The following is a 23,352-nucleotide window of genomic DNA, read 5'->3' as shown; positions in this document are numbered from 1 at the left end:
CTCTGGTTGGCATAGTCAGACAACTGTGTCTAGATCTCCTCCAGAGCGCACTTGTTTCCATAGCAAGATGGCGCGCATTTTAGCGAAAGTTAGGAGGTGCATGGATGCATTTCTTGCATGGTACGGAATAATCACTGGTGCGCCTAGTTGTGCAGAAAGAAAAATTGTTCTTTTGTGAAAAGTTCTTTTTTTTTGTAACGAGAAGGAACAAGGAAAACATGGTCCCATAACAACAGGTAATTTAAGTCAAGCGAAGGACCAACCCAACCAGAGCAAAAATGCAATAGGCATCCAGTGTCCTCCAGTGGATTCTGATAAATGAAAAACGTTTTCTCTAGTATCAATTGACTCCATCTTTCCAAGGACTTTCAGGCCTGGATGAAGAGCCAGACGAGCCATCATTCGTCTCTGTAATGAGAGAACCTTGTCTGTGTTCCCGCCATGATTAGCGTGTTACTTACTGTTTTTAAATAATGGGTATCTTTAACACGCCTGTGAGTGAGATTTATAGCGTCATTAGAAAACCTTACTAGTTTTCAGGGCAGTAACACCCCTCCTTGAATCGATTTGTATTTCTAAATACTTTATTTAATTATTGACACTAAGAAGTGTTCAGGAAAATGTCAGTCTCTCACTGCAGCCGGTCATTATAAATAACTTACTTTTATAGGTTTTTTGCATTTCAATAGTACATTAATTGGCATTGATTTAGAAATATTTACAGTTAGTATACTGATGGCAAGCATACAGCTATTATACTGATGGCAAGCATACAGCTATACTGATGGCAAGCATACAGCTATTATACTGATGGCAAGCATACAGCTATTATACTGATGGCAAGCATACAGCTATTATACTGATGGCAAGCATACAGCTATTATACTGATGGCAAGCATACAGCTATTATACTGATGGCAAGCATACAGTTATACTGATGGCAAGCATACAGCTATTATACTGATGGCAAGCATACAGTTATTATACTGATGGCAAGCATACAGTTATTATACTGATGGCAAGCATACAGTTAGTATACTGATGGCAAGCATACAGTTAGTATACTGATGGCAAGCATACAGTTAGTATACTGATGGCAAGCATACAGCTATTATACTGATGGCAAGCATACAGCTATTATACTGATGGCAAGCATACAGCTATTATACTGATGGCAAGCATACAGTTATACTGATGGCAAGCATACAGCTATTATACTGATGGCAAGCATACAGTTATTATACTGATGGCAAGCATACAGCTATTATACTGAAGGCAAGCATACAGTTAGTATACTGATGGCAAGCATACAGCTATTATACTGAAGGCAAGCATACAGTTATACTGATGGCAAGCATACAGCTATTATACTGATGGCAAGCATACAGTTATACTGATGGCAAGCATACAGTTATACTGATGGCAAGCATACAGCTATTATACTGATGGCAAGCATACAGTTATTATACTGATGGCAAGCATACAGTTATTATACTGATGGCAAGCATACAGTTATTATACTGATGGCAAGCATACAGTTATTATACTGATGGCAAGCATACAGTTAGTATACTGATGGCAAGCATACAGCTATTATACTGATGGCAAGCATACAGCTATTATACTGATGGCAAGCATACAGTTATTATACTGATGGCAAGCATACAGCTATTATACTGATGGCAAGCATACAGCTATTATACTGATGGCAAGCATACAGTTATACTGATGGCAAGCATACAGTTATACTGATGGCAAGCATACAGTTATACTGATGGCAAGCATACAGCTATTATACTGATGGCAAGCATACAGTTATTATACTGATGGCAAGCATACAGCTATTATACTGATGGCAAGCATACAGTTATACTGATGGCAAGCATACAGTTATACTGATGGCAAGCATACAGCTATTATACTGATGGCAAGCATACAGTTATTATACTGATGGCAAGCATACAGCTATTATACTGATGGCAAGCATACAGCTATTATACTGATGGCAAGCATACAGCTATTATACTGATGGCAAGCATACAGCTGTTATACTGATGGCAAGCATACAGCTATTATACTGATGGCAAGCATACAGTTATTATACTGATGGCAAGCATACAGCTATTATACTGATGGCAAGCATACAGTTATACTGATGGCAAGCATACAGTTATACTGATGGCAAGCATACAGCTATTATACTGATGGCAAGCATACAGTTATTATACTGATGGCAAGCATACAGCTATTATACTGATGGCAAGCATACAGCTATTATACTGATGGCAAGCATACAGTTATACTGATGGCAAGCATACAGCTATTATACTGATGGCAAGCATACAGTTATACTGATGGCAAGCATACAGTTATACTGATGGCAAGCATACAGCTATTATACTGATGGCAAGCATACAGTTATTATACTGATGGCAAGCATACAGCTATTATACTGATGGCAAGCATACAGCTATTATACTGATGGCAAGCATACAGCTATTATACTGATGGCAAGCATACAGCTATTATACTGATGGCAAGCATACAGTTATACTGATGGCAAGCATACAGCTATTATACTGATGGCAAGCATACAGTTATTATACTGATGGCAAGCATACAGCTATTATACTGATGGCAAGCATACAGTTATACTGATGGCAAGCATACAGTTATACTGATGGCAAGCATACAGCTATTATACTGATGGCAAGCATACAGTTATTATACTGATGGCAAGCATACAGCTATTATACTGATGGCAAGCATACAGCTATTATACTGATGGCAAGCATACAGCTATTATACTGATGGCAAGCATACAGTTATACTGATGGCAAGCATACAGCTATTATACTGATGGCAAGCATACAGTTATTATACTGATGGCAAGCATACAGTTATTATACTGATGGCAAGCATACAGTTATTATACTGATGGCAAGCATACAGTTATTATACTGATGGCAAGCATACAGTTATTATACTGATGGCAAGCATACAGTTATTATACTGATGGCAAGCATACAGTTAGTATACTGATGGCAAGCATACAGTTAGTATACTGATGGCAAGCATACAGCTATTATACTGATGGCAAGCATACAGCTATTATACTGATGGCAAGCATACAGCTATTATACTGATGGCAAGCATACAGCTATTATACTGATGGCAAGCATACAGCTATTATACTGATGGCAAGCATACAGCTATTATACTGATGGCAAGCATACAGCTATTATACTGATGGCAAGCATACAGCTATTATACTGATGGCAAGCATACAGCTATTATACTGATGGCAAGCATACAGTTAGTATACTGATGGCAAGCATACAGCTATTATACTGAAGGCAAGCATACAGTTATACTGATGGCAAGCATACAGCTATTATACTGATGGCAAGCATACAGTTATTATACTGATGGCAAGCATACAGCTATTATACTGATGGCAAGCATACAGTTAGTATACTGATGGCAAGCATACAGCTATTATACTGATGGCAAGCATACAGTTCGTATACTGATGGCAAGCATACAGTTAGTATACTGATGGCAACCATACAGCTAGTATACTGATGGCAAGCATACAGCTAGTATACTGATGGCAAGCATACAGCTATTATACTGATGGCAAGCATACAGTTATTATACTGATGGCAAGCATACAGCTAGTATACTGATGGCAAGCATACAGTTATTATACTGATGGCAAGCATACAGCTATTATACTGATGGCAAGCATACAGTTCGTATACTGATGGCAAGTATACAGTTAATATACTGATGGCAAGCATACAGCTGTTATACTGATGGCAAGCATACAGTTGTTATACTGATGGCAAGCATACAGTTGTTATACTGATGGCAAGCATACAGTTGTTATACTGACGGCAAGCATACAGTTGTTATACTGACGGCAAGTATACAGTTGTTATACTGACGGCAAGCATGAATCTGGTGGCTAAGGATGAAGTCCATATTACCTCTAATTTTTAGACACGCGTATGAAATCCAGTGCACAGGCTCTGGCGCCGAGAGGGGGGGAAAGTGGGTACTAATTGCCCATGCTTGCTGCAGGGGCCCGGCAGGGCCCGGGTCCAATGCCGCCCCCATCTTACCTATCAGCAGCAGTTTCCTCTGCCTATAGGGGGCGCGAACACACTGTTCGCGCCCCCCTACCTTCCTTGGATTTGCACCAGGCTGAGGGGCAATGTTTTTTTTTTCCCCCCTAAGAGGGTGTGACCAAGCCTCCCGTGACTAGGCCACGCCCCTGGGCTGAGTCGGCCCTCTACAGCCCTGTGCACAGGTACAGTTGTGTTCTCATACACCGAGCTTTTATACACTAGCAATGGTGCAGCACTGAATGATAGCTGTTGCCAGGGGAGTATCAATAATGGGTGCACCCATATTTTTAATACTTACCTCTTTGGAGTCCCACATCGGTGGTATCAGCGCTGTAAAAAATCGCCTGGAAAATGAACGCGCCCATTTTCCCGGCGTTTTGCGCATGCGTGGTAGGGAACTCACCGGGAAAATGGCTGCCACTCCATTTTCCCGGTGACCTGCACATGCGAAGTAGACTATGGACACATAATAGTGCCCAGAGTCTACAGCTGCGCTCAGTGCGCCGCAGGCCGCCGGAGAGAGGGGAGGAGGCCCCAGTCGGAGACTGCACACGGGCCCCCTCCTCTCTTAATGCGCCCCTGGCTGTAGCTACAGGTTAGACACTAGCAATGTACACTTTGTTATTCCTGACTATTGAGGTTGGAATGTACCTTCCTCCAGTGCTACAGTCTCTCTATCCTGTGTCTTGTAAACTGACCGGCCCAGATGTGCTGACGCTCCTGTCCTTTCTTAGCAGAGCCACATGTGCAGAGGATCCGTCATGCCTCCTCTATGGCAGATGAAGTGGACTCAGATGGGGGCACAATCAGTCAAACAGTTGCCATGGCAATAGCCGGGTCCCCATTGCCTACAGTGCAGAAGACCACAAGCTTCCCGATCCCATCAGCTGTAAGTGAATCCCAACATTTCCCCCTTTCTACTTCAGGGTCCATAGGGGGTCCACAGGGTTGACCTTGGGGTATAGCTGGATCTGGATCCACGGGCACCACGCAGTTAAAGCTTTGCTGCTCCCAGGATGCACTTGGGTCCGTCCTCCTCTATACCCCGCCCCGGCCACAGGCACCTCTGTTTTAGTTGGTGCCCGGCCGGAGTCGGGTCACCCTGTCGCAGTGGGGCTGCAGGAGCAGCCCCTAAGCTTTATTTTAAAAGAGAAATTTTTTATTTTTTTCTTCTTTTTTTACACTTTTAGAGCGGCAGCATCAGACTGTCCTTTAGGACGTCCACGCTGCCGCTCCTTCTCCCCGCTGGCGCCGCGACGCCAGTACAGCTCTGGGGATCGCGGCGGGACCCCAGAGCCTGTACTAGCCGGGCTCTGGGGACTCCCTTGACTGCTGCCGGACGCGACGGGGATCAGGTAAGCCGCGGGTCGCCGCGTGCGGCGGCCCGCGGATACTTCAATGCAGTCAGGAGCCTCCGGTCTCTGGGGACAGACCGGAGGCGCTAGCGGCGGCGGCGGGCTCCCCCTCAATTGAGGAATACCCCGCGTGTCCGCTAGACCACCAGGGTATCAGGCTGGTAGCGGGACCGGCAACCCGGGGGTTAATTGCTAGCCAGGGGAGGCAGCCTTCCCTGTCTAGCGGCTCCTCCCCTCAGCTCAGCGCGCCTTTCAACTAGGAGTCTGGCGTCGCTGAGCTGCTCTTATCTCTCGGCCACTCCTCCTCTGAGGTCTCCGGCGGCCATCTTTACTGGCACATCGCAGACTCCCAGGCGGTATCAAGTGGACCGGTCCCCCTGTGTACCTCTCCCCTGCTAAAGGACAGTGTACACAGCGCTATAGCCCTCCCAGACACTGAATCTGGGCGGTTGATTGTAGCGGAAGGTGCAGTGAGTACTAACTTTTCTGCATTGTATGTGACTATTGCTAGTGCTGCCTGTCTGTGACTTATTCTCCTTACTGTCAGCTTATAACTATCCCTTTCCTTCTCCTACGGCCCGGCAGGTGTGTGGGGGAAGGGCGTTTTTCTGAGACCCTCACATATATAAAACACGTATTTGTGGGGTCAGTCACATACTGTTGTGTGCTACACAGTACCATATCTGGGCTGTTGTTTCGCATACTGGTGAGTGCGCGGGTGTTAAAACCGTAATTCCTCTGGTGATACCTATTTCTTGTGTATTTACGGTATCATGTCGGATGAGGAGACTGAGCGCTCTGTGGCTCCTGTGCTATTTTCCTGCAGACGCTGTGCTGCTGGAGTTGATGGGGAGGACTTATCTCAGGATGGTCTGTGCGGGCGGTGCCAGCTGGTACCGGGCCCCTCCAACCCCCCTGTATCACAGGACCCTCCTTGGGCGATGTTTTCACAGGTGCTGGCGTCTATTGCGGACCGGTTATCGGTCCCATCAGCGGTCCCTTCTAGGGCGTTACCGCAGCCCACCATCCCCCATTCCCCGAGGGTTCCACAAATGTTGCGGTCTTCCCCCGGGGCCCAGACTGTGGGTCCTTACTCGGGACTGCCTGTGTATGTGCAGTCTTCCCCAGGGACGTGTCAGTCTGTAGTGCCTTTGCAGAGTGTTGCTCCGACGGCTCCTCCGCCTTGGGTGGATGTTCTATCCAGCTCCGTACAGAGTCTGGCGGCTTCATCCTCGGCGTTTCAGTCTATGTTGCAAGGTGATGTGCCACCAAGGGTGTCTAAACGTCCGGTTGTGAGTTCACTAGCTGCGCAGTTGTCGGACTCGGAAGTGTCCTCAGATGATGGAGAAATCCATGAGGACTCTGACTCTGATGTCATGGGGCAGGAGGTGGAAGCTAAGTCCTCCATTAATGTTCCAGCCTTAGTTAGGGCGGTGCGGGCTATCCTACATGTTGAGGATGATGCGCCGGCTCCTAGGTCGAAGTTTCCTAATTTTAAAAAGGCCAAGGTGACCTCAACTGTGTTCCCCCTGTCTGATCAATTATCGGATCATATGGCGGCGGCCTGGCAATTACCTAGTAAGAGGTTCCATCCACAGAAGAGGTTGGCGGCGAACTATCCTTTTCCTGAAGCTCATTGCAGGAAATGGGAAACTCCGCCGGCGGTGGATTCCCACGTTACCCGCTTGATCAAAAGCGCGACGTTGCCATTGCCGTCTATCTCCTCTTTGAAGGATCCCACGAACAGGAAGGTGGAGACTTGTTTAAAGTCCATTTATTCTCTTTCCGGGGCGGTGGCTCGCCCGTCCATGGCTATCTCCTGGGTGGCTAAAGCCATTGAGGCATGGGCCAATGCCTTGGAGGATACCTTTCCTGATGAGGCTCCGGATATCCAGAGAGCGTTAGTGGGACAGATGCGGGATGCAGCTTCCTATATTGGGGAAGCGTCTTTGGATGCCAGCCTGCTCACTTCTAGGGTGTCGGCTGCAGCGGTATCTGCTCGGCGCTCCCTGTGGCTGAGGTCCTGGAGGGCTGATGCAGATTCAAAAAAGGGTCTGGAGGCCTTGCCTTTTAATGGTGATTTACTATTTGGTCCGGATTTGGACAGAATAGTGGATACTTTGGCTAAGTCCAAGTCGGCTTTTCTCCCTTCGGCCTCTGCGCCGGCTAAAGTGAGGAGCTCTGCCTTTCGGTCCTTTCGGGTTCAGGGTAAGGCCAAGGGCCAGTCCTTCCCGAGACATTCGGCGACCAAGGCCGCACCCAAGCCCAAGAAGCAGGCATGGAGTGCTCGGCGCCCTTCTTCCAAGCAGGAGGATAAGCCTGCTGCCTGATGGGACGGGCCTCTCTCTGGGGGACCCCAGAGTGGGAGGCCGACTTCTCCAATTCGCCCAGTGTTGGCACAATACCACCACGGATGCCTGGGTTCGAGAAGTAGTCTCTCAGGGGTACGCCCTGTCTTTTCGGTTCAGGCCGCCCCACCAGTTTTTTTGTACGAGTCCTTCTCTGGACAAGACCAAAGCTGGTCAGATTCAGGTAGCTATAGAATCCTTGCTACAAGCAGGGGTCATTGTTCCCGTTCCGCAGTCTCAGCGCGGGACGGGGTACTATTCTACTCTGTTTCTGGTACAGAAACCCAATGGTTCTCATCGCCCTATCCTGAATTTGAAGTCTCTGAACAGATACCTCAGAGTTCCCAGGTTCAGGATGGAAACGTTACGTTCCATCATTCTGGCGATGGAACCCGGGGATTATATGGTCTCCCTCGATATCCAGGACGCCTATCTCCATGTGCCCATAGCACCGGCACATCAGCGGTATCTGAGGTTTGCTATCCTGAACCATCACTACCAATTTCGGGCGTTGCCTTTTGGCCTTTCCACGGCTCCGAGGGTGTTCACCAAGGTGATGGCGGTTATGGCTGCCCACCTTCGGGGTCAGGGTCTACGTCTGTTGCCGTACCTGGACGATCTTCTGCTGCTGGCGAGCTCCCCGGAGGTGCTTCTTCGACATCTCCACCTGACCATTGCTTGTCTTCAAGCACACGGGTGGTTGATAAACTGGAAGAAGTCCTCCCTGATTCCATCACAGCGGATGGTTCATTTGGGAGCCCTGCTGGATTCTCGTCAGCAGCGGATTTTCCTGACTCCAGAGAAGGTCTCCTCCCTGCAGCTGCGGATACACAGTTGCCTGAGCAGTTGCCGCCTGTCGGTCCATTCAGCTATGAGAGTTCTGGGGTCCATGGTGTCGACATTCGACATGGTGGAATTTGCCCAGTTCCATTCCCGGCCCCTGCAGGGGCTGATTCTATCGGAATGGAACGGGTTACCTCACCGGATCCGCTCTCAGATGCTGGTGTTGTCCGCGGAGGTTCGGCAGTCTTTGGCTTGGTGGCTTCAGACGGTGCATCTGGTCGAGGGGCGCCCCTTTTGGATCCCGGACTGGGTCCTGCTCACGACGGATGCCAGTCTTCGGGGTTGGGGGGCAGTGACCGGCTCATTATCGCTTCAGGGTCGTTGGTCCGCGGAAGAAGCACTTCTCCCCATCAACATCCTGGAACTGCGGGCTGTGTACAGGGCCCTGCAGTCGTCCGGCCCCGCTCTTCACGGAAGGGCGGTTCAGGTGCAGTCCGACAACGCCACCACGGTGGCGTACATCAACCACCAAGGGGGAACTCGCAGTCGGGCAGCAATGTCGGAGGTGTCTCGCATTCTTGCTTGGGCGGAGTGTCACGTTCCAGCGATCTCGGCAGTCTTCATTCCCGGAGTCCTCAATTGGGAGGCGGACTTCCTCAGCCGTCACGATGTGCATCCCGGGGAATGGTCGCTTCACCCAGAGGTGTTTCAGCTACTCGTGGACAGGTGGGGGCTGCCGGAGCTGGACTTGATGGCCTCCCGTCACAATCACAAGTTGCCCGTTTACGGGTCAAGGACAAGAGACGCAGGCGCCTGTCTGGTAGACGCTCTGTCGGTGAAATGGACGTTTCACCTGGCGTATCTGTTTCCTCCGATATCCTTACTTCCTCGGGTTCTGCGGAAATTCAAGCAGGACGGCGGCACGCTCGTGCTGGTGGCTCCGGCGTGGCCCAGACGTCCTTGGTACTCCGATCTGAGGTGCCTCTCCATCGACGCTCCGTACCTTCTTCCTCAGCGTCGGGACCTGTTGTCTCAGGGGCCCTGCCTTTACCCGGATCTGGGTCGGCTGTCTTTGACGGCGTGGCTCTTGAGACAGCCGTCTTGAGGTCTAGGGGTTTCTCCAGTTCAGTGATTGGTACCATGCTTAGGGCACGCAAGCCTGCCTCCGCGCGGATTTACCACAGGGTGTGGCGCACTTATTTTCAGTGGTGTGAATCCAGAAACTATGATCCGCAGGTGTTCCGGGTTTCCAGAATCTTGGAATTTCTTCAATCGGGTTTGGACCTCGGCTTACGCCTGGCCTCTCTGAAGGTTCATGTGTCTGCTTTGTCCGTGTGGTTTCAGCGACGGATTGCTACACTGCCAGATGTTTACACCTTTTTCCAAGGTGTTCTCAGGATCCAGCCTCCCTTCGTGCCTCCGGTGGCTCCGTGGGACTTGACGGTGGTACTGAGGGTCTTGCAGGGTCCTCCTTTTGAGCCGCTTGAGTCGGTGGAGCTCAAGTGGCTGACGTTTAAGACCATTTTTCTCCTGGCAATTGCTTCGGCCAGGAGGGTTTCAGAATTGGGGGCGCTTTCCTGTCGCCCTCCTTTTCTGATTTTTCACCAGGACAGGGCAGTGCTCCGCACGCCTGAGTTTTTGCCCAAAGTGGTTTCAAAGTTCCACATTAATCAGGAACTTGTTGTGCCAGCTTTTCAGTCACCTGATCTTTCGGCTGGTGAGGCTTCCTTGGATGTGGTCCGGGCACTTAGAGTCTATGTGGACCGGACTGCTTCGGTTAGGAAGTCGGATTCTTTGTTTGTCCTCTTTGGTTTTCACAAGAGGGGTTGGCCTGCCAACAAGCAAACGATAGCCCGTTGGCTTCGTTCAGTTATTTGTGAGGCTTATGCGCAGGAGGGTTTACCTGTGCCAGCCTCTGTTAAGGCTCATTCCACTCGTTCTGTGGGTCCCTCTTGGGCTGCTAGACGTGGCGCCTCCGCTGTTCAGCTGTGTAAGGCGGCTACTTGGTCTTCAATTCAGACGTTTTTGAGGTTTTATGCGTTTGACACCTTCGCCTCTCAGGATGCATCCTTTGGGTGCCGGGTACTCCTTTCAGCACAGGAGCGTCCCCGCCCTTAGTTGAACTGCTTTGGGACATCCCCAAGGTCAACCCTGTGGACCCCCTATGGACCCTGAAGTAGAAAACAAGAGATATGGTAAGAACTTACCTTTGTTATCTCTGTTTCTACGAAGTCCAGAGGGTCCACAGGGCGCCCGCCCTGACGCACCTGGCTTCAAATGGGCTGTGTGGCTGGTCACCGGTTTTCCGTCTCCCATTTCTGTGAGTATGGTTTCTTGTGTGTTCCAGTCTTCCTTCTCTCTGTTTAGTCTCCTCCTCCGGCCTTAGCTGCTTACCAACTGAGGTGCCTGTGGCCGGGGCGGGGTATAGAGGAGGACGGACCCAAGTGCATCCTGGGAGCAGCAAAGCTTTAACTGCGTGGTGCCCGTGGATCCAGATCCAGCTATACCCCAAGGTCAACCCTGTGGACCCTATGGACTTCGTAGAAACAGAGATAACAAAGGTAAGTTCTTACCATATCTCTTGTTTTCGCTCTGTTTCTTCCCTTTCGTTCACATTCTCCATAATAACATATTTGTTGCAACAGCTATTCTCTCTATAAGGCCTGAGGGGACAATAGGAAGATATTGGTTAGTGACCTGGGAGTGCATTACAGGACACACAATTAGTTGCTGATTTGCGTTGTTCTTACACATGTTATACTTTACCATTGTCTGCAAGATTCAAGATACCATTATAATAATATTGAGTAAGGTCCTGCTATTAATGGCAGCATGCTGCTTCCTAGGTATACCATAGGTTAAATAACACATGTTACATGTGTATTTCAGTTGTTGTATCGCCCTTCACCAGCCAGGACTGTGCACAGTTCAACTTGTACTTTGAAACATTTTGCTAGTGCTTTACCTGTGCCTCTCTCCCCAGGCTATGCGTACAGGCAGTGTCCTCTCTGCAGAGTCCAGCCGCAATCTCCTGGTCTGTGCTCTCTGGGTACTGAAAAATGCTGAGCAAGATTGTCTGCAACGCTGGTTCTCCAGCCTGTCTGTAATGCAGCTCACACGGCTCCTGGAACTGCTCAGTCTGTGTATATCCTGCTTCCAGTACAAGGTGAGACCCTCACTACTGAGACTGTACTTCTAGTACAAGGTAACTGCTGAGTGTGTGTCCTGCTTCCAGTACAAGGTGAGACCATCACTACTGAGACTGTACTTCTAGTATAAGGTAACTGCTTAGTGTGTGTCCTGCTTCCAGTACAAGGTGAGACCCTCACTACTGAGACTGTACTTCTAGTACAAGGTAACTGCTGTGTGTGTGTCCTGCTTCCAGTACAAGGTGAGACCCTCACTACTGAGACTGTACTTCTAGTACAAGGTAACTGCTGAGTGTGTGTCCTGCTTCCAGTACAAGGTGAGACCCTCACTACTGAGACTGTACTTCTAGTACAAGGTAACTGCTGAGTGTGTGTCCTGCTTCCAGTACATGGTGAGACCCTCACTACTGAGACTGTACTTCTAGTACAAGGTAACTGCTGAGTGTGTGTCCTGCTTCCAGTACAAGGTGAGACCCTCACTACTGAGACTGTACTTCTAGTACAAGGTAACAGCTGAGTGTGTGTCCTGCTTCCAGTACAAGGTGAGACCATCACTACTGAGACTGTACTTCTAGTACAAGGTAACTGCTGAGTGTGTGTCCTGCTTCCAGTACATGGTGAGACCCTCACTACTGAGACTGTACTTCTAGTACAAGGTAACAGCTGAGTGTGTGTCCTGCTTCCAGTACAAGGTGAGACCCTCACTACTGAGACTGTACTTCTAGTACAAGGTAACTGCTGAGTGTGTGTCCTGCTTCCAGTACATGGTGAGACCCTCACTACTGAGACTGTACTTCTAGTACAAGGTAACAGCTGAGTGTGTGTCCTGCTTCCAGTACAAGGTGAGACCCTTACTACTGAGACTGTACTTCTAGTACAAGTTAACTGCTGTGTGTGTGTCCTGCTTCCAGTACAAGGTGAGACCCTCACTACTGATACTGTACTTCTAGTACAAGGTAACTGCTGAGTGTGTGTCCTGCTTCCAGTACAAGGTGAGACCCTCACTACTGAGACTGTACTTCTAGTACAAGGTAACTGCTGAGTGTGTGTCCTGCTTCCAGTACAAGGTGAGACCCTCACTACTGAGACTGTACTTCTAGTACAAGGTAACTGCTGAGTGTGTGTCCTGCTTTCCAGTACATGGTGAGACCCTCACTACTGAGACACTACTTTTAGTACAAGGCAACTCAGTGTGTGTCCTGCTTCATATTGTGGTTGATGACACACTGATAAGCATGTACACATTATGGGGCCTAATACTGGGTTGTACGCAAAGATTCTTCCCATGGGAAGTGTGTAGCCTGATCTCCGTGCTGTCCTGAGTGGTACGTATGCCGAAGGGGCGCTTGTGTCAGGCAGATCTCATGCTCCCAGCATAGGGTAGGTGTGATGGCTTTGACTGCAGATGGAATAACAGTGGGTGATATGGCTATATGCATGAGGATGTGTGTATAGCTGCATTACCATACGGGGTAGATGTATGAAACTTTCTAAAGAGTGACAAAGCTGCCGATGGCATCCAGTCAGCTTCCAGGTAGCATTTATCACATTTTATAAAATGATAGGTAGAAGCTGATGGTTGCTATGGGCAACTTCTCCACTCTTTTAGAAAGCTTAATCTCCCCCGGATGGTTTCCAATCTGGTTACAACGGCCGACTGGGCTTGTGACCACTTTGCGTACAACTCAGCCCTTTGGGGGAGATTTATCAGACCTTTGAGAGAGAGAAAGTACTAAACTGTCAGGTTCTGTCATTTTTCAAACGCATCCTGTAACATGACAGAAGCTAGTTGGTACTTTATCTCTCTCCAAGGTTTGATAAATCTCCCCATGTATGTTTTTCATTTTTATATTGTGCTTTCATGGCCATTTCTCCTCCTTTTTCCTTAGGGTATGAAGGCGTTTGAGCGTATAAACAGCCTGACATTTAAGAAATCTCTTGATATGAAAGCTCGGCTAGAGGAGGCCATACTTGGGACTATCGGGGCGCGTCAAGACATGGTGAAGCGTAGTCGAGGTGAGAGCTTGCTGACAAACCCTTCACCACCAGGTTGATCTCAGTGTCCAAGATTTCCCCAATAAAATGGGTTATCCCAATGTCTGACTGACCAGCAATAGCCTATATTGTGTCAGTGTGCAAGATTTCCCCAGTAAGATGGGTTTATCCCAATGTCTAACTGACAAGCATTAGCCTATCTCGTCTCAGTGGACCTGACCTGAAATAAGTTTCTAATGGGAATTCAGACACCATATATTCCCTCCCTGTGTTACCCTCACATTCTCTGTTTCTGCCAGCAGAGCGCAGCCCATTTGGAAGCCAGGAGAACGTACGATGGAGGAAAAACGTTACACAGTGGAGGCCAAACAGTGAGAAAACAGAGAAGTGAGAACCTATAAGAAATTTATACTCCGGAACGGGACATGAAACATACTGGGAATACTATTGTTTGTGATGATACTGATGAGCCACCATAAAAGACAATTCTCCAAATAATGTATTTTATTTATCCCACTTCCTTTCTAGCACACCTTATATTACTGTTAGAGTATAGCTATATATTGTACAGTACTGCTCCCAAGTCATGGCTATAATCTGTTAGACTAGAACCAGGAAAAGAGATGCATGGATTTATGCAGTATGGCTATCCGCAGGACTCGGGAGCAGCGCAGAGCTTGCAGAATTAGCAGTCACTGCTTGATAATGGTTACTAGGGAAGTGTGGCTGGTGTATAGTGTTACGTAATGTATTCTGTAGAAGCACAATAGAAGTCAGATCAAAAGCAGTTTGTTTTAGATGTATGAATTAGAGTCTCCTCTAAGATCATAACCTCCTCTAAGATCATAACCTGTGTGTAAGTGTGAGACTCACTAGGACAACACCTTGTGTTAGTGCAAAGCTCACTAGGACCATACCCTGTGTGAGTGCAAGACTCACTAGGACCATACCCTGTGTGAGTGCAGGAATAACTAGGACCATACCCTGTGTGAGTGTGAGACTCACTAGGACCATACCCTGTGTGAGACTCACTAGGACCACACCTTGTGTTAGTTTAACGCTCACTAGGACCATACCCTGTGTGAGTGTGAGACTCACTAGGACCATACCCTGTGTGAGTGCGAGACTCACTAGGACCATACCCTGTGTGAGTGCGAGACTCACTAGGACCATACCCTGTGTGAGTGCGAGACTCACTAGGACCATACCCTGTGTGAGTGCGAGACTCACTAGGACCATACCCTGTGTGAGTGCGAGACTCACTAGGACCATACCCTGTGTGAGTGCGAGACTCACTAGGACCATACCCTGTGTGAGTGCGAGACTCACTAGGACCATACCCTGTGTGAGTGTGAGACTCACTAGGACCATACCGTGTGAGTGTGAGACTCACTAGGACCATACCCTGTGTGAGTGTGAGACTCACTAGGACCACACCTTGTGTTAGTGCAAAGCTCACTAGGACCATACCCTGTGTGAGTGCGAGACTCACTAGGACCATACCCTGTGTGAGTGCAGGAATAACTAGGACCATACCCTGTGTGAGTGTGAGACTCACTAGGACCACACCTTGTGTTAGTTTAACGCTCACTAGGACCATACCCTGTGTGAGTGCGAGACTCACTAGGACCATACCCTGTGTGAGTGCGAGACTCACTAGGACCATACCCTGTGTGAGTGTGAGACTCAGTAGGACCATACCCTGTGTGAGTGCAGGAATAACTAGGACCGTACCCTGTGTGAGTGTGAGACTCACTAGGACCGTACCCTGTGTGAGTGTGAGACTCACTAGGACCGTACCCTGTGTGAGTGCGAGACTCACTAGGACCATACCCTGTGTGAGTGCGAGACTCACTAGGACCATACCCTGTGTGAGTGCGAGACTCACTAGGACCATACCCTGTGTGAGTGCGAGACTCACTAGGACCATACCCTGTGTGAGTGCGAGACTCACTAGGACCATACCTTGTGTTAGTGCAAAGCTCACTAGGACCATACCCTGTGTGAGTGCGAGACTCACTAGGACCATACCCTGTGTGAGTGCAAGACTCACTAGGACCATACCCTGTGTGAGTGCAAGACTCACTAGGACCATACCCTGTGTGCGTGCGAGACTCACTAGGACCATACCCTGTGTGCGTGCGAGACTCACTAGGACCATACCCTGTGTGAGTGTGAGACTCAGTAGGACCATACCCTGTGTGAGTGCAGGAATAACTAGGACCGTACCCTGTGTGAGTGTGAGACTCACTAGGACCGTACCCTGTGTGAGTGTGAGACTCACTAGGACCGTACCCTGTGTGAGTGTGAGACTCACTAGGACCGTACCCTGTGTGAGTGCGAGACTCACTAGGACCATACCCTGTGTGAGTGCGAGACTCACTAGGACCATACCCTGTGTGAGTGCGAGACTCACTAGGACCATACCCTGTGTGAGTGCGAGACTCACTAGGACCATACCCTGTGTGAGTGCGAGACTCACTAGGACCATACCCTGTGTGAGTGCGAGACTCACTAGGACCATACCCTGTGTGAGTGCGAGACTCACTAGGACCATACCCTGTGTGAGTGCGAGACTCACTAGGACCATACCCTGTGTGAGTGCGAGACTCACTAGGACCATACCTTGTGTTAGTGCAAAGCTCACTAGGACCATACCCTGTGTGAGTGCGAGACTCACTAGGACCATACCCTGTGTGAGTGCGAGACTCACTAGGACCATACCCTGTGTGAGTGCGAGACTCACTAGGACCATACCCTGTGTGAGTGCGAGACTCACTAGGACCATACCCTGTGTGCGTGCGAGACTCACTAGGACCATACCCTGTGTGCGTGCGAGACTCACTAGGACCATACCCTGTGTGAGTGCGAGACTCATTAGGACCATACCCTGTGTGAGAGCGGGACTCATTAGTTTTAGTATAACAGTGATGTTTTCTCATCTCTACTGTAGGTCCCTGTATTTCCATGGTTACCCTATATGTGAGCAGTTAGGTTGTCTGGTCCTATTCTCTCTGCATGGGATCGGTCACTGCTGACAAAGTCTACCTTACCATTCATGTTCACAGTGTGCACGTGTCACATCACTAGGTCTCATTATCCTTTTGTCTCATTACAGAACACAAGCAGAGCGAGAGCTTGAGGTCACGGTGGATGGGAATATGGCCACTGAGGCCAATCTAGTTGTGCTGGACACACTGGAGATCATTGTCGAGGTAAGAAGTGGCAATGAAGGCATAGCTTCTGTTTCCCCTCCAGTATCACACTGACACTCAGACAGCAGAGACCTTTCTACCTATCCATGTCTATTTCCTGCAGACTGTCATGATGTCGGAGATGAAGGAAAGCATCCTGGGAGGAGTCCTGAAAGTCCTGCTACACAGCTTGGGCTGCAACCAGAGTGCCTTGTACCTGCAGTACTGCTTCACCAGCCAGAGGGCGCTGGTGTGCAAGGTGAGCACAGGGAATTGCTGTGTGCAGAGAGCTGAGATGGCCGCATGTCCATTTGTATTCATTTTCCAGTCTCTTCTCTTCTAATGCACCTTCTCCCACTCAGTTCCCGGAGATGCTGTTTGAGGACGACACTGAACTGTGCTCTGATCTCTGTCTCCGCCTCCTGCGTCACTGCAGCAGCTGTGTCAGCAGCGTGCGCACTCAGGCCAGCGCTTCTCTCTACCTCCTGATGAGACAGAACTTTGAGATTGGAAACGTAAGTGACAAGACACCAGCGAGCGACCTCTGCTTACCGCAGCCGGTGACGGAATAGCAGCTTAGCGAGTTGCGTGGTGGTTTACCCTTCCTGCTGATAGTCACCAGTGCCGATTCTGGCTCTAAGTGACCTGCCCACTCCAGACATTGCTTTTCTATAGACTCTATAGGGGCATTTCAATTAGATGCGGTTTTCTATCGGAGCAGCGGCACATCATGACCCCAATATGGCTCATTCTACCTCTCGTTCCCTTTGGCGTGCGTAGTAATATGGGCAATGTTAGGCTACTGTAGGTATCTGTGATGTGCGCAGCCGTATATTGCGCCTCAACATTGCATTCAATTGAATTGCTCCCAAATTGCTGGCTTGTGCCAGCTTCTCTAAATTACAGTTCAGTATAGAGAGAGTCCCTTTGCGTGCAGCCTGAATCTAGCGCATGGATACATAAGAAGTAAAGTTGTGACGCTCCCATGCAGTGGTTACGGGACTGTCTGTTCTAGCCCATCTGCTCCGGAGGGCCCTGCTCTGCCACACATGGTCGGGAAATTGGGCCGTGAAGCATGTGCAGTTAAATCATTGGTAGATTCACTGGCGCTCATAAGCCATGGGGCTGGTTACAGCTCTTACATAGCAGCTACGAACATTGTCCAGACTAGAAGGTAGCCTAGATGTGTTTTTGGGGTGGGGGTGATTCTCTTTATCCCCACCATGTGGTGTCAGGGGTAACTTTCTGTTTTTCTTCTTGGCTCAGAATTTCGCTCGCGTGAAGATGCAGGTCACCATGTCCCTGTCGTCATTAGTGGGGACCTCTCAAAAGTTCAATGAGGAATACCTGCGCCGGTCCCTGAAGACCATCCTCACCTACTCTGAGGAGGATCTGGAACTGAGGGACACCACTTTCCCTGAGCAAGTAATGACCGCTAAATGCTTTTACTGCAAACCGATTTAGTAACGGTCACCAGAATCCAAATTTAAAGTTTACGTGTTGCCAATGCAGCTATTTTGTAGGGTTACCCAAAATTCGTGAGAACACAGCCTAGCAGTTCACAAAGAAGTGATTTTGATAGGCTGATTTATCCTGTTGGGCCAGCTTACAAAATGGCCGCCTTTTACCTCAGTTCACCTATCTGTGTACAGCAGAGGAACAAACTGAAATGAGGGTCACCAAACAAACCAATACATATATTCAAGAATATGCTAATTATTTTATTGTAATTCTAAACTAGACCGTTTAATTTTACTCAGCCTTGTGCTAAATATTCTATTTTAAGCTGGGTACACACTAAATGACGTATGTACTCAGCGATGCGACCCCCCTGCTGAGTAGCTGTATCCTGTTGCATGGGGTTGTCAGCCGCATCGTCAGGTTAGCCTGCATGTAGGACTGACCTGCTGCAACCCCACCGGAGTGTGCACCGCACGACTTAGTGCTTACACACTTATCGATTTTAACGATTTGTCGTTCTGATCCGTGTGTATGCACCTTTAGTCATAGCTGTCCTATTGTGCTGCAGACCTCTGGCATTCATACTGTAGTGATCATGAGGTCACATGGTAGAGATTCATGGTAGGCTTCCGTGGGTCACAATTGCTTCTTTCCTGCAGGTTCAGGATTTGGTATTTAACCTGCACATGATCCTCACAGACACAGTAAAAATGAAGGAACACCAAGAAGATCCTGAGATGCTGATGGACCTAATGTACCGGTGAGAGCTATCTATTGATCTAGCATACTGTATATTGTCCCTGTCATTTTCCGTTTTCTCCAAACTGCTTTATATTTTGGTTGGAATGAACTTCAAATGGAACTGCTCATGCATCGCAGCTGATCTATGCGGAACGTAGCGCACCTATGTGTGATTCTGAGACATACGCACCTAAGCCCCTTCTCTCAGATGACAGAATGGGCATTACTGGCTGGAAACGGCAACGAGCGTTTGCACGTGAGAGAAGCATCCCGTGGTCATGGGCATGTAGTCAGAGTTGGGACATATTCTGAGTTGTGCGTGTGGATTGTGCGCACCATTTTCAGCTGCAACTTCTGCACCATGCATGGGCTTAGGCGTAAGTGCAGTAACTAGACTCAGGGCTGGGGGCGCTGCTGCTGCATAGATGCGTACAATTCCAAATACAGATGGGTGCATAGGACTTACGATCGCTGCATGTACCCTGTATTGTGACCGCTTTACTTGCAACTCGGAATGAGGCCCGGTGTACTCAGCGTCACTTAGCTCGCTTGATTGAATTTCTCACAGTCTCGTTACTAGAAAATCAGCTACTGCGTTTTAATTTAGACTTCTGCCCACAAAGGGACTGCTGTGCTTAGATGGCAGATCCACCTGTGGCTGTACTGTACCAAAAAGTGTCTGTACATTTACTGTATTGTGCTATTCATTCAGGATTGCCAAGGGATACCAGAACTCCCCAGATCTGCGCCTGACTTGGCTCCAGAACATGGCTGCCAAACACAGCGAGCGCGGAAATCAAGCGGAGGCTGCGCACTGCCTGGTGCACGGAGCCGCACTGGTGTCGGAGTATCTCAGCATGCTCGAGGACGCCAGGCACCTGCCGGTGGGCTGCGTCAGCTTCCAGGTACTGTAACATGGCCAGTAATGGAGATAATGAATACTCTTGTGTAATGTATCAGTAAATGTATTATCGTCTATCACATCCCTGCAGAGCATATCATCCAATGTGCTGGAAGAGTCAGCGGTGTCAGATGATGTTGTATCTCCAGATGAAGAAGGAATCTGTACCGGAAAGTATTTCACCGAGGCCGGGCTGGTGGGCCTGCTGGAACAAGCTTGTGTCTGCTTCTCTTTGGTGAGGAGATATCGTATGATTATGTATAATAACAATCCTGTATAGTAGCAGAGTGGCCCAGGGCAACCCTCCTTTAATGCTCACCAAGGATCCCTCACACCTATTACACGACTGAAGCGCTACCGCCCCCATACTAACCTTAGTGCTGACAGTACACCTAGAGCCACATTTAGGGGTTCATTTATCAAGCAGTGAAAAACTTAGAGAAGTTGCCCATGGCAACCAATCAGCTAATACCTATTATTCTATAGACTGTACTTAATAAATGATACAAGCTGATTGGTTGCCATGGGCAACTTCTCCACTGGTCCGATTCACTACGTTTTTCACTGCCGGCTTCTCTGATGCAGCATCGGATTAACTGCGTAAACATCGGACATCTGACAACCCTCAGGTTGTCCAGTGAAATCACGCTGCCGGGGCCAGTGAATCTGCGCAGCATATAAATTGCTTATTCATCCCACATGGAAGCCTCCACTTCCACTATTATCTTCATCCATCATTTCCTGCAGGGTGTCCTTTATATTGGCCAATTTCCTGAATCTCTGGGCACTAGGATTGTATATAGTCTATATGCTCTCTCTGAGGGGCTGATGGTGTATGGCTGTGCGTATTTATACTGTGGTTGTATTTTCCTCTCCAGGGTGGGTTGTTTGAGGCAGTGAACGAGGTCTATAAACTTCTCATTCCCATTTATGAAGCAAATCGGGACTACAAGAAGCTAGCTTCTGTTCACGGGAAGTTACAGGAGGCGTTCAACAAGATCACCAACCAGGTGCGTGATGGTCTCTTTCTCTTTACACCCTACGTCAGGGGCATATCGCTAACCCTAGAGAGCGCACATGGCACAATAGTGCACCCCAGGCCAGTGCCTTACCCCGTCATAGGTCTAGTGAAGGCTGATGGTCATGTCTGTGCTCACAGCTCTCTACGAGAAGATCTGAAATAACATCCACATCACATAACACTACAGTCGCAGGGAGACATTTTCCTGAAGACTAAAATTTTATTGAGATGTCTAATAGTCTCTAAGACTATACTGGACTTTAAGATTTGCTTGTCTAGACATTAGAGCAACAATCCGACCTAGCAAATGTATGTATGTAAATGAAGTAGCTTTTACACATGCATCTAATAACCGTAGTGATTTTTCTTAGCTGTCCTTCTGCAATTCATTTTATCCTTTTTAAAATCTCTCTGGAGGGTGCCCAATATGAAGCCCAAAATTTGAGAGCGGCTCAACATTACCCATGATGGCCCTAGAAGGCAGAGGGGCAGGATCTTACAATATACATAACAGACCAAGCTCAAAGGGGCATTCCAAGACCTCTCTGCTCACGACATCATGTGACACTGGTAGTCCATGTCTAACCAATGGCATATGCCGCATTAAAAACCTTTGACTGGTCTCTGCGTCTTTGTACATTACACTTCCTAGTGAAATATTGATTAATAACACTTCTGTGAAGTAGGTGCAGATTATCGTCATGATTAATGGATATTGTTGGGTGTGTTACCATGTATTCATTTGTGCTCTTTCTCTCTTTCATATCTTTTTCTTTCTCTATATATTTTTTATTTCTCTTTTCTCCCTGTAATCATCCTAATACATCTAACTCCCATTTATACTTTGTAATCCCATCATTTTCCTCAAGTCTTTCTTCTCCCTGATATCTGCATTTCATACCTCATATTCTTTCACCATCCTATTCGCTGTCCTCTTCCCTTACTCTGTAACACATCTGCCCTCTAAAACCTCTACACTTCCCTTACTCTCAACACCTATGTACTGCCCTCACTAACACCTATGTACTTCCCTTACTCTCTACTTCCCTTACTCTCTAACACCTATGTACTGCCCTCACTAACACCTATGTACTTCCCTTACTCTCTAACACCTATGTACTGCCCTCACTAACGCCTATGTACTTCCCTTACTCTCTAACACCTATGTACTGCCCTCACTAACATCTATGTACTTCCCTTACTCTCTAACACATATGTACTGCCCTCACTAACATCTTTGTACTACCCTTACTCTCTAATACCTATGTACTGCCCTCACTAACACCTATGTACTTCCCTTACTCTCTACTTCCCTTACTCTTGAACACCTATACTTCCCTTACTCTTGAACACCTATACTTCGCTTACTTTCTAACACCTATACTTTCCATACTTTCTAACACTTATGTACTGCCCTTACTCTGTAACACTTATGTACTTCCCTTACTCTGTAACACTTATGTACTTCCATCTATAACACCTATACTTCCCTTACTTTCTAACACTTATGTAATGAACTTACTCTGTAACACTTATGTACTTCCCTTACTCTGTAAAACCTATGTACTTCCCTTACTCTCTAACACTTATGTACTTCCCTTACTCTCTAACACTTATGTACTTCCATCACTAACACTTATACTTCCTCTCTCTACTTTCCTTACTCTTGAACACCTATACTTCCCTTACTGTCTAACATCTATACTTCCTCATTCTCTACTTCCCTTACTCTTGAACACCTGTACTTCCCTTACTCTTGAACACCTGTACTTCCCTTACTCTTGAACACCTGTACTTCCCTTACTCTTGAACACCTGTACTTCCCTTACTCTTGAACACCTGTACTTCCCTTACTCTTGAACACCTGTACTTCCCTTACTTTTGAGAACCTGTACTTCCCTTACTTTCTAACACCTATGTACTTTCCTTACTCTTTAACATATATGTACTTCCCTTACTCTGTAACACCTATACTTTCCTTATTTCTCATTCATGTCACATGTAAACTGTTCTCCTCAATCTTTCTTGTCATCATCTGCTCATTATCTCTTTCTCTTCTCTCTCTCTCCCTCTGACTGGTCCCCCTTTCTCTTCCCTGTGTTTTCCCTTTGCTCCCGGGCAGATCACAGGCTGGGAGGTAGGCAGTGTGACAATTAACCAATTTCTCATGTTTTCACCTCGCTTTTCTTACCCATGATAACTTGCTGCACGGCAGCTAACTCTATCTACTTATGCAGTAGGAAAGGTGACATGTAATGTTACTGTGCACAC

The 23,352-nt window shown here is 47.9% G+C and overlaps 1 protein-coding gene across 12 annotated transcripts in view; it reads left to right on the top strand.

The window, feature by feature from the left end:
* The window catches only part of DOCK6 (dedicator of cytokinesis 6), a 112,766-nt gene that overhangs the window by 83,226 nt on the left and 6,188 nt on the right, over window positions 1-23,352 (top strand). For 5 of the 12 annotated variants that reach the window (XM_088462215.1, XM_088462212.1, XM_088462207.1 and 2 more), the window contains 13 exons: window positions 4,868-5,022; window positions 11,603-11,785; window positions 13,658-13,784; window positions 14,063-14,150; window positions 16,882-16,978; window positions 17,082-17,216; window positions 17,320-17,472; window positions 18,224-18,382; window positions 19,078-19,178; window positions 19,872-20,064; window positions 20,152-20,295; window positions 20,939-21,070; window positions 23,204-23,218. In XM_088462215.1, the coding sequence (XP_088318341.1) occupies window positions 4,868-5,022; window positions 11,603-11,785; window positions 13,658-13,784; window positions 14,063-14,150; window positions 16,882-16,978; window positions 17,082-17,216; window positions 17,320-17,472; window positions 18,224-18,382; window positions 19,078-19,178; window positions 19,872-20,064; window positions 20,152-20,295; window positions 20,939-21,070; window positions 23,204-23,218 (1,682 nt within the window). The remainder of the gene's footprint in view (window positions 1-4,867; window positions 5,023-11,602; window positions 11,786-13,657; window positions 13,785-14,062; window positions 14,151-16,881; window positions 16,979-17,081; window positions 17,217-17,319; window positions 17,473-18,223; window positions 18,383-19,077; window positions 19,179-19,871; window positions 20,065-20,151; window positions 20,296-20,938; window positions 21,071-23,203; window positions 23,219-23,352) is intronic. The other 7 variants (XM_088462213.1, XM_088462209.1, XM_088462216.1 and 4 more) reach the window with 4 other exon arrangements.

Source organism: Taudactylus pleione, unplaced genomic scaffold (genome assembly GCF_031769625.1).
Source record: "Taudactylus pleione unplaced genomic scaffold, aTauple2 ptg001161l, whole genome shotgun sequence".
NCBI lineage: Eukaryota > Metazoa > Chordata > Amphibia > Anura > Myobatrachidae > Taudactylus > Taudactylus pleione.
Note: the sequence above shows the minus strand (reverse complement) of the source record. Positions and strands in the feature narration are given on the sequence as shown.